Source organism: Equus asinus, chromosome 21 (genome assembly GCF_041296235.1).
Source record: "Equus asinus isolate D_3611 breed Donkey chromosome 21, EquAss-T2T_v2, whole genome shotgun sequence".
Lineage (NCBI taxonomy): Eukaryota > Metazoa > Chordata > Mammalia > Perissodactyla > Equidae > Equus > Equus asinus.
Window position 1 is genome coordinate 51,726,664 of NC_091810.1, and position 16,099 is coordinate 51,742,762.

General features: G+C 44.4%; 1 protein-coding gene across 1 annotated transcript; it reads left to right on the plus strand.

Annotated features, from left to right (window-relative positions):
- The first annotated feature begins 712 nt into the window (after positions 1 to 712).
- LOC106838377 (putative serine protease 45) lies at positions 713 to 14,105 on the plus strand. The gene is made up of 6 exons (XM_044755007.2): positions 713 to 988; positions 7,741 to 7,767; positions 11,306 to 11,453; positions 11,968 to 12,242; positions 13,120 to 13,283; positions 13,611 to 14,105. Exons 1-6 carry the CDS (start codon positions 877 to 879, stop codon positions 13,842 to 13,844), a joined length of 960 nt encoding a protein of 319 aa, XP_044610942.2. The 5' UTR covers positions 713 to 876; the 3' UTR covers positions 13,845 to 14,105.
- The last annotated feature ends 1,994 nt before the right edge of the window (positions 14,106 to 16,099 follow it).

Sequence of the window (16,099 nt, forward strand, 5' to 3'; positions counted from 1 at the left end):
AGTTGCAGGTCCTTCTACTTGTGGGATGTGGGACACCACCTCAATGTGGCCTGACGAGTGGTGCCATGTCTGCACCCAAGATCCGAACCCTGGGCCACCGCAGCGGAGCGTGCGAACTTAACCACTTGGCCACGGAGGCGGCCCCAACAGCATTCTTCTGCAAAAACACTCTGTGAAATCCCAAGGCCTGGATATGCCACCATCTCTTTTAGTTGCCATCATCCCATTGGTGGTCTGTGGAAGAGGAAGACTGCCTTTCTTTCCCTTCTCAGGACTCCTCCAAGATGCCTGTTCAAGTCTTAGGTCCAGCTCAAATGTCACTTTCTCAAAGACTTCTTCCCTGGTTCCCTAGCCTTCCTGTTCTTTTCTTGTGTTTTCTACATCTTTTTGGATTCTCAAATCAATATAAAGTGTGAAACTCTCCAATGCACCAAGCCCAGGGGACCAGGGTGTGGTGAGAGGCTGGACAACAAGGTGTCATCACGGGATCCAGGCATGCCTTCACCGGCCAGGTTCTGAGGACACTGTCACCAACTTAAGACACTTGAGGGTGCTTTCATGGGGCTGGCCACCATGGAGCAGTCACAGATCCAGGGCTCTGAGGTCATCTTCAAGGAAAAGGGACGAGCTGGGGGTGCACAAGATGCGCCAAGACGTGAGGGGGGCGTGTCCAGGGCTCCAGGGGCGCCATCACGTGTCGCGACGTTTTCGCGTGCCTCAGGGGCCGTCACGTGTCTGGAACTCCATCGCGTGCTGGAGGCACCGTCCGGGGTCTGAGACGCGGTCGTGTGCTAGAGAGGCCCTCGCTCGCCCTGCGCGGGCCGCGCCGGGGCTTGTGGGAGCTGTCTTGGCCGCTGCTAGGCGGCACCGGGCCTCATGGCCACCTCACCGGGCAGCCTCGGCGCTGGGCTTGGAGCCGCGAGGCCCTGGCGTCTGAGCCGCCGCCTCCTGCTGCTGCTGCTGCTCCTGCTGCCGCTGCTGGACGCTGGTGAGGCGGCGCCTCCTCCGGGGCTGGTCCCCGTCCTTCCTCCCCCGCCCTTCCCCGCCCCGCCCTCCAGGCAGGAGCTGGTCCCCGGAATGGCCGTCAGTTTGGCCGTCTGGGGCTCTGTGACCCACTACCTCATGATCACCTCTCCTCTACCCCGTCCCGGGATCTCCCCAGGGCGATTCCAGGGATCCCAAACTCCTGCACTCTCTGGCCTCATCCCTCAGGCCCCACCTGCCCTGCAGCCTTCTGGGACCTGTAGTGGGGAGAACCTCTGCCTTTTCTCCTCGCCGGTAGGCTGCTTCCCTCCCCCGTCAGTGTGGACGTTGTGGCTGAGACCCAAATCACCCTCTTGACAGGCCCCTGCCACTCTACCCCTCCACCCCAGGCCCTCTGACCTTCCCAGGCAGCTGGGCACCACTGGAGACCCGACTTGGGTCTGCCCTCCCGGAGACAAATTCGGGGTCTCTGTCCCCTTAAACAAATATTCCAAAATTATTCTTCTTCCCAGACCCTCTGCTCCAACCCATTGTGTCTCACTAGCAGCTGCATCATTCACTCAGAAGAGGCGGGCCCTCAGGTGCTGTCTCCTTTGACTCCCTCCAGCCGGGGGCCCCCTCCAAACTTGCCTCCTAAACACTATCCTCAAGCACTTCTTTAGGAATCAGAGACACACCTCCTCTTCAAGGCTGGCCTGCTCACCCGCGCTCTGGACCGTGGGCCCTCCCTGTGCTGTGCTCCCTCCAACATCCTCTCTCATAGGTCTTTACCCTCTCCCTTTCTGTTTGCTGTGTTTCTTCTCCCTGCCTCTTTCTCCTCTCTGCCAGATCTCTCAAAATAAGAATTTTCACTTCATGCTTCCTTCCAGTGCTTCCTCACTTCTTACTTAATCGTTAGCCCATTCCTGGCATGTCTCTGCCTTTATTATCCCTGACTTTTTTTTTTATTGAGTTATTGATAGGTTACAGTCTTGTGAAATTTTAGTTGTACATTAATGTTTGTCAATCATGTTGTAGGTGCACCACTTCACCCTTTGTGCCCACCCCCCACCCCACCTTTCCCCTGGTATCCACTAAACTGTTCTTAGTCCATAATTTTAAATTCCTCATATGAGTGGAGTCATACACAGATTATCCTTCTCTTGCTGGCTTATTTCACTTAACATAATTCTCTCAAGGGCCATCCATGTTATTGCAAATGGAATGATTTTGTTCTGTTTTGCAGCTGAGTAGTATTCCATTGTATATACGTACCACATCTTCTTTATCCGTTCGTCTGTTGCTGGACACTTAAGTTGCTTCCATGTCTTGGCTATTGTAAACAGTGCTGCAATAAACATTGGGGTGCACAGGACTTTTGGGATTGCTGACTTCAAGCTCTTTGGATAAATACCCAGTAGTGGGATGGCTGGATCGTATGGTAGTTCTATTTTTAATTTTTTGAGGAATCTCCATACTGTTTTCCATAGTGGCTGCACCAGTTTGCATTCCCACCAGCAGTGTATGAGGGTTCCTTTTTCTCCGCAACCTCTCCAACATTTGTTGCTATTAGTTTTAGATATTCTTGTCATTCTAACACGTGTAAGGTGATATCTTAGTGTAGTTTTGATTTGCATTTCCCTGATGATCAGCGATGATGAGTATCTTTTCATGTGCCTATTGGCCATCAGTATATCTTTTTTGGAGAAATGTCTGTTCATGTCTCCAGCCCATTTTTTGATTGGGTTGTTTGATGTTTTGTTGTTGAGTTGTGAGAGTTCTTTATATATTATGGATATTAAGCCTTTGTCAGATATATGACTTGCAAATATTTTTTCCCAGTTAGTGGGTTGTTTTTTTGTTTCAATCCTGTTTTCATTTGCCTTGAAGAAGCTCTTTAATCTGATGAAGTCCCATTTGTTTATTCTTTCCATTGTTTCCCTTCTCTGAGAAGACATGGTGTCCGAAAAGATCCTTTTAATACTGATGTCAAAGAGTGTACTGCCTATGTTTTCTTCCAGGAGCGTTATGGTTTCAGGTCTCACCTTTAGGTCTTTAATCCATTTTGAGTTTATTTTGGTGAATGGTGATAAAGAGTGGTCAATTTTCATTCTTTTACATGTGGCTTTCCAGTTTTCCCAGCACCATTTGTTGAAAAGACTTTCTTTTCTCCATTGTATGCCCTCAGCTCCTTTGTCAAAAATAAGCTGTCCATAGATGTGTGGTTTTATTTCTGGGCTTTCAATTCTGTTCCATTGATCTGTGCACCTGTTTTTGTACCAGTACCATGCTGTTTTGATTACTGTAGCTTTGTAGTATGTTTTGAAGTCAGGGATTGTGATGCCTCCCGTTTTGTTCTTTTTTCTCAGGATTGCTTTAGAAATTCGGGGTCTTTTGTTGCCCCATATGAATTTTAGGAGTCTTTGTTCTAATTCTGTAAAGAATGTCATTGGGATTCCGATTGGGATGGCGTTGAATCTGTAGATTGCTTTAGGTAGAACGGACATTTTAACTATGTTTATTCTTCCAATCCATGTACATGGAATGTCTTTCCATCTCCTTATGTCGTCATCCAATTCTCTCAGAAAGGCCTTGTAATTTTCATTATATAGGTCCTTCACTTCCTTAGTTAAATTTACCCCAAGGTATTTTATTCTTTTTGTTGCGATTGTGAATGGTATTGTATTCTTGAGTTCTTTTTCTGTTGGTTCATTACTGGAGTATAGAAATGCTACTGATTTATGCAAATTGATTTTATACCCTGCAACTTTGCTGTAGTTGTTGATTACTTCTAACAGTTTTCCAATGGATTCTTTGGGGTTTTCTATATATAAGATCATGTCGTCTGCAAACAGCGAGAGTTTCACTTCTTCCTTCCCTATTTGGATTCCTTTTATTCCTTTTTCTTGCCTGATTGCTCTGGCCAGGACCTCCAGTACTATGTTAAATAAGAGTGGTGATAGAGGGCATCCTTGTCTCGTTCCTGTTTTCAGGGGGATGGGGTTCAGTTTTTGCCCATTGAGTATGATGTTGGCTATGGGTTTGTCGTATATGGCCTTTATTATGTTGAGGTAGTTTCCTTCTATGACCATTTTGTTCAGAGTTTTTATTATAAATGGCTGTTGGATCTTGTCAAATGCCTTCTCTGCATCTATTGAGAGGATCATGTGGTTTTTATTCCTGTTTGTTGATGTGGTGTATCACATTGATTGATTTGCGGATGTTGAACCATCCCTGTGTCCTTGGTATGAATCCCACCTGATCATTATGTATGATTCTTTTTTTTTTTTTAAAGATTTTATTTTTTCCTTTTTCTCCCCAAAGCCCCCCAGTACATAGTTGTATATTCTTCGTTGTGGGTCCTTCTAGTTGTGGCATGTGGGACGCTGCCTCAGCGTGGTTTGATGAGCGGTGCCATGTCCGCGCCCAGGATTCGAACCAACGAAACACTGGGCTGCCTGCAGCGGAGCGCGCAAACTTAACCACTCGGCCACGGGGCCAGCCCCATGATGTATGATTCTTTTGATGAATTGCTGAATTCTGGTTGCCAAAATTTTGTTTAGAATTTTTGCATCTATGTTCATCAGTGATATTGGCCTGTAGTTCTCTTTTTTCATGGTGTCCTTGTCAGGTTTTGGGATCAGCATGATATTGGCCTCATAGAATGTGTTAGGAAGTGTTCCATCTTCCCTAATTTTTTGGAATAGCTTGAAAAGGATAGGTATTAAATCCTCTCTGAAAGTTTGGTAGAATTCCCCAGGAAAGCCATCTGGTCCTGGGGTTTTATTCTTTGGGATGTTTTTGATTGCTGTTTCAATCTCTTTCCTTGTGATTGGTCTGTTCAAATTGTCTGCCTCTTCTTGAGTGAGCTTTGGGAGATTGTAGGAGTCCAAGAATTTATCCATTTCCTCTAGGTTATCCATTCTGTTGGCGTATAGTTTTTTGTAGTATTCTCTTATAATCTGTTGTATTTCTGCAGAGTCTGTTGTTATTTCTCCTCGCTCATTTCTGATTTTGTTTATTTGAGCTTTCTCCCTTTTTTTCTTTGTAAGTCTGGCTAGTGGTTTGTCAATTTTATTTATCTTCTCAAAAAACCAGCTCTTTGTCTCATTGATCCTTTCTACTGCCTTTTTCGTTTCAATAGTATTTATTTCTGCTCTGATTTTTATTACTTCTCTCCTTCTGCTGACTTTGGGCTTCATTTGTTCTTTTTTCTCTAGTTCAGTTAGGTGTGCTTTAAGGTTGCTTATTTGGGATTTTTCTTGTTTGTTAAGATGTGCCTGTATTGTGATGAATTTTCCTCTTAATACAGCTTTTGCTGTATCCCATATGAGTTGGTATGGCATGCTATCATTTTCATTTGTTTCCAGGTATTTTTTTATTTCTTCTTTAATTTCTTCAATGATCCATTGCTTGTTCAGTAGTGTGTTGTTTAGTCTCCACATCTTTGTGCCTTTCTCGGCTTTTTCCTTGTAATTAATTTCTAGCCTTATAGCACTATGATCCGAGAAGATGCTGGTTATTATTTCAATTTTTTTAAATTTGTAGAGGCTTGCCTTGTTTCCCAACATATGGTCTATCCTAGAGAATGTTCCATGTGCACTTGAGAAGAATGTGTATTCAGCTCTTTCAGGGTGGAGTGATCTATATATGTCTATTAAGTCCAATTGTTTTAGTTTTTCATTCAGCTCCACTATTTCCTTGTTGATTTTCTGTCTGGATGATCTGTCCATTGATGTGAGTGGGGTGTTGAGGTCCCCTACTATTATTGTGTTGTTTTTAACATCTTCCTTTAGGTCTGTTAATAGTTGCTTTATGAATCTTGGTGCTCCTGTGTTGGGTGCATAGATATTTATAAGCGTTATTTCTTCTTGATGAAGTGTCCCTTTGATCATTATATATGGTCCCTCTGTGTCTCTCTTTACCTGTCTTATTTTGAAATCCACTTGGTCTGATATGAGAATTGCAACACCTGCCTTTTTTTCCTTGCTATTTGCTTGAAGTATTGTCCTCCACCCCTTCACCCTGAGTCTGTGTTTGTCCCTGGGGCTGAGGTGTGTTTCCTGGAGGCAACAAATTGTTGGATCTTGTTCTTTAATCCATTTTGCCACTCTGTGTCTTTTTATTGGAGAGTTCAATCAGTTTACGTTGAGAGTGATTATTGATGCATGTGGACTTAATGCTGTTAATCTGTCGCTCATTATCTTGTTTTCCTGCGTTTCTTTTCCTGTGTGCTTTAGACTACCCATTTAATACTGCAATTTCTTATGCTGGGTTTCTTAGATTTTTCCTTATTTATGATTTGTGACTCTGTTCTGTACTTTATTTTAGTGTCTACCTTGAAGTTTGTATTTAGAATCTCGTGTATAATATGGTCTATTCTCTGGTGGTCTCTTACCTACTTGACCAATACTGATTTAGACCCTTTGCTCTTCCCCTCCTAAATAATTATTTTCATTTTTTATTCCAACTCGTCTTATTAATTGGTAGAGTGCTAAGATCGTCCTTGTTTTGGTAGTTTCCTTACCTTTACCCTAATGCTATAATTGAATATTTGCTATTGTGTTCTGGTTCTATCCATCGGTCTCCCTAGTCTGTGGTATTATCCCTGACTTTTGACTACTCTCTCCTTTTTCATTTTCTCTAGCCTCTTGGCTTCTCTTAGGCCATCTTCCTGGTTCTCCTGTACCTCAAGGTAACTCCCCTGCTCCTCTGTGTCCCTCTCAGGCCACCCATGGTCTGTGCATCCCTGACGTATTGGTGTTCCCTAAGATGCTGTCTAGGTTCCCTCTTCACTCCCTGGGTGAACTCACTTGCCCTGGGCATTGAGCTGCCATTTATGTGCTACTGCCTCACAAGACAATGTGTCTGGATGTGCAGCCACCTGCTGGACATCTCCACCTGAATGACCTAGAAATCTCAACTCCTTGGGGTCCAAAGTTGAGGCCCTCATCTTCGTACAAACTGGGTTCTCTAACTCAGTAGATAGCAGCCACTCTTCTCTAAAATCAGAACCTGGGGGGGGTCGTCCTAGACTTAGCCATCTCCCTAAGTTCCACATCCAGCTCACCCTGTCTGTTTTTACTGCCCATTCCTCATTCAGACCTCCTTATTTCTTGCCTGGGTTCTGCTGAGCCTCCGGTGGGATCTCACTGCCCTCAGTCTTGTCACCTTCCTATCTGTTCTCCATGCTGCCTTCACAAGAAAAACCTGAGCATGTCACGCCTCCATTGGCCGCCCTCCTCCCAGAGGGTCTCACCCAGACGTCTTGGCTGGCTTATGAAGCCCCTTGGGATTGACCCCTGACTCTCCTCCCCTGCCTCATTTCTTGCCATCACAGGCCTTGCCCTTTATCCTCTGGGGTCTCCGACATGCACCACAGTGTTTCTTTTGTAAGAAATGTCATTGTCACTTTTCATTTCTGTTTTACCTTCTCACCTTCAAGACCAGACACAATAACCCCTCTTCCTAGAAGGTTCTCTGTCCACCACTTCTTCGGGCCTCACCTGACGTCTGTGGCCTTGTCCCTGCATTAATCTCACACAGGCGATTATGTGTTTACTTTTGTCTCCCTGGCTGAACAGCTTGTTCCTCAAGGGCAAATACAGAGCTATCTGTCTGATAGACCACTGTCCCCCCAGCCTCAGGCTCTAGGCTGGGAATGGAGTGGGAGGTTAGCAAATATTTGGTAAATGAACTAATTAATGAAAAGTGTGCTTCTTCACTGTTATCCTGTCACAACTCTCGCATCATCTCTGTCTCCGTTTTCTCCTTCAGGTTACAAAGAAGGCAACACCAAACCAGGTGGGTAGGGTGAGCCCCTGCTTCAGGAAAATCTCAGCTCCTGGGAGGGTATGTTCTGAAGAGGGTAACATAGATAGTGTTTCTGGGTCTGTAGGAAGCAGCAATTTAGTCTAAGGGGACTGTTATCTAAAGAACAGCCTGTGACTGCCGGAACATACAGAACTAACAGTGCAGAGCAAAGAGTATCTGGGCCTTCTGTGGGAATGCAGAGCCTTTGTGAATTCCCATCTGCTGCATCTCATCTGGGGACATGTCCAGGAAGCTAACGCAGACCCTTTCCCACTGAGAAACCTTTTGGGCTCTAAACTGTTCAGTTGCCGATGGAGCCTCCTGGACCCTGTGGCAGCGTCTGCAGAGCCCAGCTCTTCTGGGATCTTCCTGTCTCTTTCCTTAGACCTCAGGGGTGGAGGGTTGGGTTGCTTCTGCTTGTTCATGGGCTTCCATTGTCAAGGGTCCAACCTGATTTGTTATGGATTGTTCGGTGGATTAAGTTAGTTATTCCTGCTTGTGTCCATGCCCCACTCCTGTTCCCCATCTTCCCCCTCCTCCCAACCTTTCTATACGTTCAAGGCGTGTCTTTTTGTTTGTGTGTGTTCTTGATTTTTACAAGATTTTTACGTTGTGGTCTTGTGTGCATGTTTTTTTAACTTACATAAATGGTATGTACTCTAGATATTTCCCTTTCCTCTTCTTTTCATTCAGCCCCATTTAAAAAAACATTTTCTTTGGAAATAATTTTAAGCTTACGAAACATTACGAAAATACAAATTGTGCAAGGAACATTTTTTTTTTTCAGAATCAGTTGAGGGTAACATACAACATGGCTCTTTATCTCTAAATACTTTGGTGTGTATTTTCTAAGAATATTCTCTTAGATAACTGCAGTAGACTTATCAACTTCAAAAGTTTACACTACTACCATACTTTTATCTACTGTCCATATTCCATTTTGGTAAACCCTCTGCATTCTTGCCAGCAGTTTATGAAGGTGTATATGTTGCTATGGACCTCCCAACCCTTGGCATGATCCACTTTTTTCCAATCCAACTTTTTATTTTTTGCCAATCTAATAGGCAAATAAAAGACTTCTTTTTTTTTAAAGATTTTATTTTTTCCTTTTTCTCCCAAAAGCCCCCGGTACATAGTTGTATATTCTTCGTTGTGGGTCCTTCTAGTTGTGGCATGTGAGACGCTGCCTCAGCGTGGTCTTATGAGCAGTGTCATGTCCGCGCCCAGGATTCGAACCAACGAAACACTGGGCCGCCTGCAGCGGAGCGCGCAAACTTAACCACTCGGCGACGGGGCCAGCCCCGGCAAATAAAAGACTTCTTGATTTTTCTCATCACTAATGAGTTTGAACATGCCTCAATGGTGCTGTTGGTCTCTTGAGTTTCCTCTTCTAATAAATTGGCTGTCTTTATCCTTTGTGTACTGTTTATTATTCTCTTTTCCTCTTGATTTTCCTAAAGTTCTTTGTATTTTCCTAAAAAAAAAGATTTTAGATGTTGCCAGTATTGCCTCCCAATCTGTCACTTGTGTGTTACCTTTGTTCCTCCAGTCAAAAATCCTTGATTTTTGTGTTAATCAGCTTAATGCTTTTTGTGTGTGTTTGTGTCTTGAGGTTGTGTTTAAGGAGCCCCTTCCTGCTGCACGTCACATGGTCTACTGTCAACTTTACGGTTTTACTGTCACCTTTAAGTCTTCAGACGCTCCTTGAAGGGAATCCAGTTTTCTTTTTCTTTTTTCTTTTATAGTGAGCTTGTTTCCCCAGTACCATCTCCTCAACAGTCCATCCTTTACCCACTGATAGTGGTGGCTCTATTTACATTAAATTCCTGTATTCCATGAAGCAGTCTCAAGCTCTCTATTCTTTTCCATTAGTGCATTTGTCTGTCTTTATCAGTATCACACTGTTTTGGTTATTATGGCTTTGATGTGTGTTTTATTATTTGCTAGGACAAGTGTCCCTTCTTTGCTCTACTTTTTCAAAGACTGAGCATTTCGTGGACTTTTATTTTTTTATTTCAATTTTAGAGTAAGTTTATCAAATTTCTTAAAAATTCTAACATGGAAAGTGATGTTATAGATTAATTCTGGGAAAAATTACATCTGAAATATTTAGTTGTTCTTTTTAAGAGTAAGAGATGTCTCTCCATTTATGGAAATCATTTTCAGTGTTCTTTATTAGAGTTTTAAATGTATTGCCACAGAAATCTTGCATAGTGTTGCATAAGTTAATTCCTTGGTATTTTATAATTTTTTGCTATTGAAAATGTATCTTATTTTTTAACATATTTTTTAGTAGGTTGTGCCGAGGTAAAGAAATGTTGATTTTAAAAGCAAGTTGTTGAAGTATTATATACACACAAAAAAGTACACAAATTTTAAGTGTCCAGCTCAAGAAATTATCACACTGTGAGCACACCAGTGCAGTCACCACCCAGGGCAGAAAATAGAGCAGTAGCAACACGTAGAAGCCCCCTTAGGCCCTCTCTATTGCTTTCTCTGCCCTTTTCCCACCAAGGACCATTATTCCTGGCTTCTCACGCTATATATTCTTTTTGCCTGTTCTTTAATGCTAGATGATGTTTGCTGTACATTTGTGGCATATAACTTTTATAAAGTTAAGGATTTCCTTTCTATTCCTAGTTTGCTAAGTCATAAATATGTGGGGTGTTTTTAGTCATAAATATTGAATTTTATTGAACATAAATATTGAACATGAAAGTTGAATTTTTCAAATGCCTTTTTCTCTGTTTGTTGTGAGAGGCACATAATCTTTCTCTCTTTAGAGAAAAAGAGCTGTTTAGGTGGAGAATACACTGAGAGCTCTTCCATTGTGGGACCACCCTTGCACTCCTGGGACAATCTCTACAAGATCCTGGTGCATTATTTTTTTAAAATGTAATGTTGGTTAATATTTTATTCATGATTTCTACGTCTATGTTCATTCTTACAATTGTGCTATTTGATTGTTGGAGGTACGAGCCAACAGAGTGTGTAAGCTGTGAGTGGGGGGCCTCTGTGGGCTCATTCTCGAACAATCTGTGGAAAGACTTCTGACACAGGTGTCTGGAGCTTTTCCTGAGCCTGAGCAGCATGAGGACAGAGGCCTTTTGCCTCTAAGAGATGCAGCAAGCATTAGAGCCTTTCAGGAACAAGGTGTAGGAATTTACCCCAAACACAAGAAAATGCATTTCTTGTCCTGGGGCTCCTTCTATGCTTCTCTCTTGTTTTGAGGTTCTATGCTGATTGCTCCCTGTGTGTCTTAGTATCCCTCTCTCTCTTCTCCTGTGATGTCTCTCTGTCTCTGTCTTGATGCTTTTCATCTCGGTCATTGTCATTTTCTGTCTAGCTCAGCGCTATTGGGTAGGCCACTGCCCTTCTCTTACCCTCCGTCTTCCCCTCTTTGAAGTGGGAACAAGACCCTGAGTTTACAGCCTGGTGCAAATTGCCCAGGGCAGGGCATCTTGTTCTCGGTCATTCTTATCCTCCTCTATGTGGCACCTGTGTCTCCCTGACATACTTGTTCCTGAAGTTTGTGGCAAACCCTGGTGGTCTGAGGGTTTGGATGTGACCCGCCATTGGCCCTGGGAGGTGAGCCTGCGGATTGAAAATGAACACGTGTGTGGAGGAGCTCTCATTGACCTCAGCTGGGTGATGACTGCTGCTCACTGCATCCAAGGGTGAGTGTTGCCCCTGTGTCCAGGGCCTGGAGAGCCAGGGCTGCCACAGGCCCAGGCTGGCCTCCTTGTTTCCTGTGTGAAACAACGTGGGAGAGAGGGAGGTGGGGGCAGTGGGAACGGATGTTCAGAGCAGGGAAGAGTCATGCTCAGGATCTCAGAGGGGGCCCAGGACTGAGCTGGGGCAGGAGCTCCAAGCAACACAGACTGTACCCTAGGCAGGGCAGCAGGAAACCCAGCATATACCCCACCTTCCCTGCGCTCGTGAGAACGTATCTGTGTGCTAACACCTACACACCTGCATGCACAACACATAGACCAGGCCACCTTGAATCACCTTGAATGATGAATGAGGAGGCAGTCATATCTCTGAACCCCAGGCTGGATTAGCAAGATGGAGTGATCAGAGCATATCAGGCAGAACTTCTGCAAAGGGAAGAGGTCCTTGGAGGAGGCAGGAGCGTAGTGTTGCTTGGGAACCTGACAGCTACCAGGTGGTGCTCTATGTCTCCTGTAGCAACAAAGATTACTCGGTGGTGCTGGGCACCTCCAAGCTGAAGTCCTGGGACCCCTTGAAGGTCTTCTCAATCCCTGTGAAGGACATCATTGTTCACCCTAAGTACTGGGGCCGAACCTTCATCATGGGTGATGTTGCCCTTCTCCGGCTTCATACTCCTGCCATCTTCAGCAAGTATGTGCAGCCCATCTGCCTCCCAGAGCCCAGCTACAACCTGAAGGTTGGGACACAGTGTTGGGTGACCGGCTGGGGCCAGATTAAACAGCGCTACTCAGGTGAGCAGGATAGGATGGGGGGTGGAGTGCGGTGCCACAGAGGGTGCAGTTCTTTCCTTCAGGGGCCTTGCCTGCTGGACCCCCTCATGGTGCCTCTCAGGAAGCTTGTGGCTATTACCTCTGTCCCCTGGTTCTTTGGATGTGGTAGGACTGCTCCTCACGTGGGAGGCGCTGTCATGATTTACACCATTGTGCTTGCTGTGGGCTCCTCATTCAGGCCTAGTAGTGCCAGGGCTGGGCATGATCATTTGCCTCTTACAGAAGCTCAGAGTCAGGGATTCATAAATTCACTCACTCGCTCATTTGTTCACTTGACAAATTTCGAGCGTCTACCACATGCTAAACCCTTGGCATTGGGAATACATGTCCTGCCTGCAGAGGACTCATAACTGAGTGTGGGCCGGGGCGCAGGCTGACAAGGAAAGAGGCAAAGATTTTGTCAGATGGTTTTGAGATCAAGCCAGGAGTGATCTGGATTGAGCTCTGGGCAAGAGGGTCTACCTGAGATGCCTGAAGGAGGAGCAGTGTTAGTCAGGTGGCAGACGGCACAGCCACTGTAAAGCACAGATGCTAGAGAGAAGCAGGACGTGGCTAGGGTCTCAGTTTGTAAGTGATTGCATTGAAACTTGGATTGTGGCCTGCTTGATTCAGAAGCAAAAGCTTCCCAGAGAGAGGGATCCTGAAACAGAGCCTTAGAGGGTGAGGGGCTTGCCAGACATGGTCCACACTGCAGGGGAAAGGATCAAGTGAAGGAGGGCCTGGAGGTGTGAAGGGGCTTGGCTAGGCTGAGTCTCAATGATGGTGACAAGACACTGGGAAGAGGCTAGGACTGAATGGAGTGAGGAATCAGTTCTCACCCTACTGGGCTCCTCCACAGCCAACTCCACGTTGACCCCAGAGCTGCAGGAGGCCGAGGTGTTTATCATGGACAACAAGAGGTGTGACCGGGTTTACCGCAAGATGGCCGTCGTCCCCCACATTCTCCCCCTTGTCATGCAGGACATGGTCTGTGCCACCAATTATGGAGAAAACTTGTGCAATGTGAGTTTCTGGCAGCTCTCTTTCTGTTGGGATTGACTGCCAGGTTGGGGGGCAGTTCCCTGGGGAGGGGTTTGCTTGGCCTCCCTCTTTGTCACCATCACCAGGCAATGCTCTGCTCCCATCTCCCTTCCCCTGCGACTTTGATTTTGCCTGATATTCTGAGTTGGGTTCTCCAACTGAGAAGCTGAAGGAGGACCCTAGGTAGTAAGATCCTCAAGGGGTGAAAGAATCTTCCTAGCAGAACTCAAAGGGCGGGCATTCTGGGCCCTGGATCCCCTGGGTCCCAGGTGGGCCCAGAGCCTCCCTCACTCCTCTCTGTTTGCCTAGGGGGACGCTGGTGGCCCATTGGCTTGTGAAGTTGAGGACAGATGGATTCTGGCTGGGGTGTTATCCTGGGACAAAGCCTGCGCCAAATCACAGAATCCAGGCGTGTACTCCCGTGTCACCAAATACAGCAAATGGATCAAGACACAAATAGGCAATGGGGCTCTCTCAGGCCCCCGTGCCTCTGCCTGGCTTTTGTTCCTGTCCTGGCTGCTGCAGCCCCACATGGGTCCCTAATCTCCCCGCTCCCTTCTTCTTCCTGCTTTGCTTTTGCTGAATGGGGCCAGATCAAGTCTAGACCAAGGTCATGGGTCCCTATTCAACAAGAATCAAGGTGGAGAAAGAGTGGCCCCTGGGAGACGGGGTCCTGCTTTGGCATCCCAGTGGGGAGGGATGTGGTGGATGACTAGGCCTTGGGTGATCAGGAGAAGGGAACTGTGGCCTAGAAGGGCTCTGGAATTGGGGACCAGGGTAGCAGGGATTAAATTTGTGCAAATATGAGCTGGCTCTGTTCTCTTTTCTGGATGGCTCTGGGGGTTGGGGGTGGGTGGACGGGCAGGACCTCCTGGAATTAATTCTGCCAGGAGGCTCCCCAGAGTAGGGGCTGATGGTTTTTGCTATATAAGTAGTGCTGGGGCGTTAGTGCTGGGAAAGGGCCTGGGCCTGAGGCCTCAGTTTCCTCATCTATAAAGTGAATGTGGCTGTAAGGGAGCAGTTGAGACGTGCCCCATAGGCTAACAGTAGGAAGGACCCAGATACACTGCTCAAAAATTAGCTTTCATTTTTTTTGAAGGGCACTTAAAAACTGATTGCAAAAGTATTGCATGTGCACCTTCTACATTTTTTTCTTTTAAATTAAAAAAAAAATTATAAGCAATATCTGAATATGGTCTTGTGATTTACTAAAAAAAATTCAGAAGCACCTGAAGATTCCCTCTCTCTCATCCACCCACACTGCCAGTGCTGTTCCCCTCCCCAGGAGGAATCATTTTTTAGCATCCTTAAAAAAAATCTTTATGATTTTTTAAATAAATGGGATCTTATATATTTATTATTAACCTACATTGAAAAAAATTATATTCCTTGAAAACCTTTCTATGTCAGCACCTAGAGCTATTCATAACTTTACATGATGCGTGTGTTCTGTGCAGATGTGACGTATGCTGTTTAACCAGCGCCAGTTTTGGGCTGTCTCTGACTTGTGCACATGTGGCAGTGCTGCCATGAACACCCTCCTGCATATGCAGGGGTGGAGGTGGGGCAGACACACTTGGAAGCATTTTCACAGTTGTCTTCCTAGGAGTGGGCTGAGGGGAGGACAGTCAAAGGAAAGACAAATTTAATAATTTTGGATGAAGACTGTCAAATTCACCCTTCCCAAAAGCTGAGCCAGTTTACATTCATACCTATGGTATACAAGAATGAATGTTTCCCCTTTTGCTAAAAATGAATATTATTAATCTTTAAAATTTTGCCCATCCAATGGTAGAAAGTTATATCATTGCTGTTTTAGTTTGCATTTTCTTGATTGGAAAAATGTCTTTTCATGTATTTATTGAAAAAAGGTGTACTTTTTCTCTAGCAAATTCCTTGTTCGTACACTTTGCCTATTTTAAAAAGTGGGTTGCTTATCTTTTCCTTATGGAAGATCTTTATCTTATTAGGTCTTTGTCAATTATTTTCTGCAGATGAGCCACTTGTCTTTTAGAAATATGTGGAGTGGATGGGTAATTTTTCCATAAAGACTTTCAAAATTATCATGGAGTCAAATCAATCTTGACTTTCTTTATGGGTTTTATGCCTTGCTTAAGATGATTTTCTCTATCTCCAGATTTTAAAGCGATATTCTCTTATTTCTTTTAATATTTTGATAAATTTGTTTTTTAAGTGTAACTGTAATCTATTTGAAATTTGTGTTTATATATGATGTGAGGTGGGGATCCAACTGTTTCCAACTGGATAGCCAATTTTGTTGACACTATTTCTTGTAGAGTCCATCCTTTTCCTGCTGATTTGAATGTTCACATTTATAATAATGAATTATTATAAATATATAAATATACCCAATATATTCATGGGTATGTTTTTGAAACCTCTGTTATTTCCCCACTGATCTGTTTGTTCCTGGATTAGTGCTGTACTATTTCAGTCAGCTTTATGTTATGTTTTGTTAAATGGTAGCAAAAACTCTCCTCTTCTTTTTTTAAAAAAATTGCCTAATCTACAAAATTTGTCTTCCGTATAAACTTTAGAATCAATTTCCATTAAAAATACTATTGGTGTTGGAATTGAAATTAAGTACACAGACTAATTTTGGGAGAACTATCATTTTTACAATGTTGAGTTCCTGACCAGGGATATGGTATATGTCTCCACTTATTCATCTCTTCTATTCATGGATGTTTGGGAAAATATTGTTTATTTTCTAAGTATTCTACAAATTTTGGTTATATTTGTTGTGGGTGATGTCTTTCCCATTACATATTTTCTAA

What these genes read in the sequence shown, in the direction of transcription:
- LOC106838377 (XM_044755007.2), top strand. Translation starts at nt 877, where the DNA reads ATGGCCACCTCACCGGGCAGCCTCGGCGCTGGGCTTGGAGCCGCGAGG. An exon ending in AGAAGGCAACACCAAACCAG is followed by an intron (nt 7,768 to 11,305) that starts GTGGGTAGGGTG and finishes TTGTTCCTGAAG; the next exon opens with TTTGTGGCAAACCCTGGTGG. An exon ending in GCTGCTCACTGCATCCAAGG is followed by an intron (nt 11,454 to 11,967) that starts GTGAGTGTTGCC and finishes TGTCTCCTGTAG; the next exon opens with CAACAAAGATTACTCGGTGG.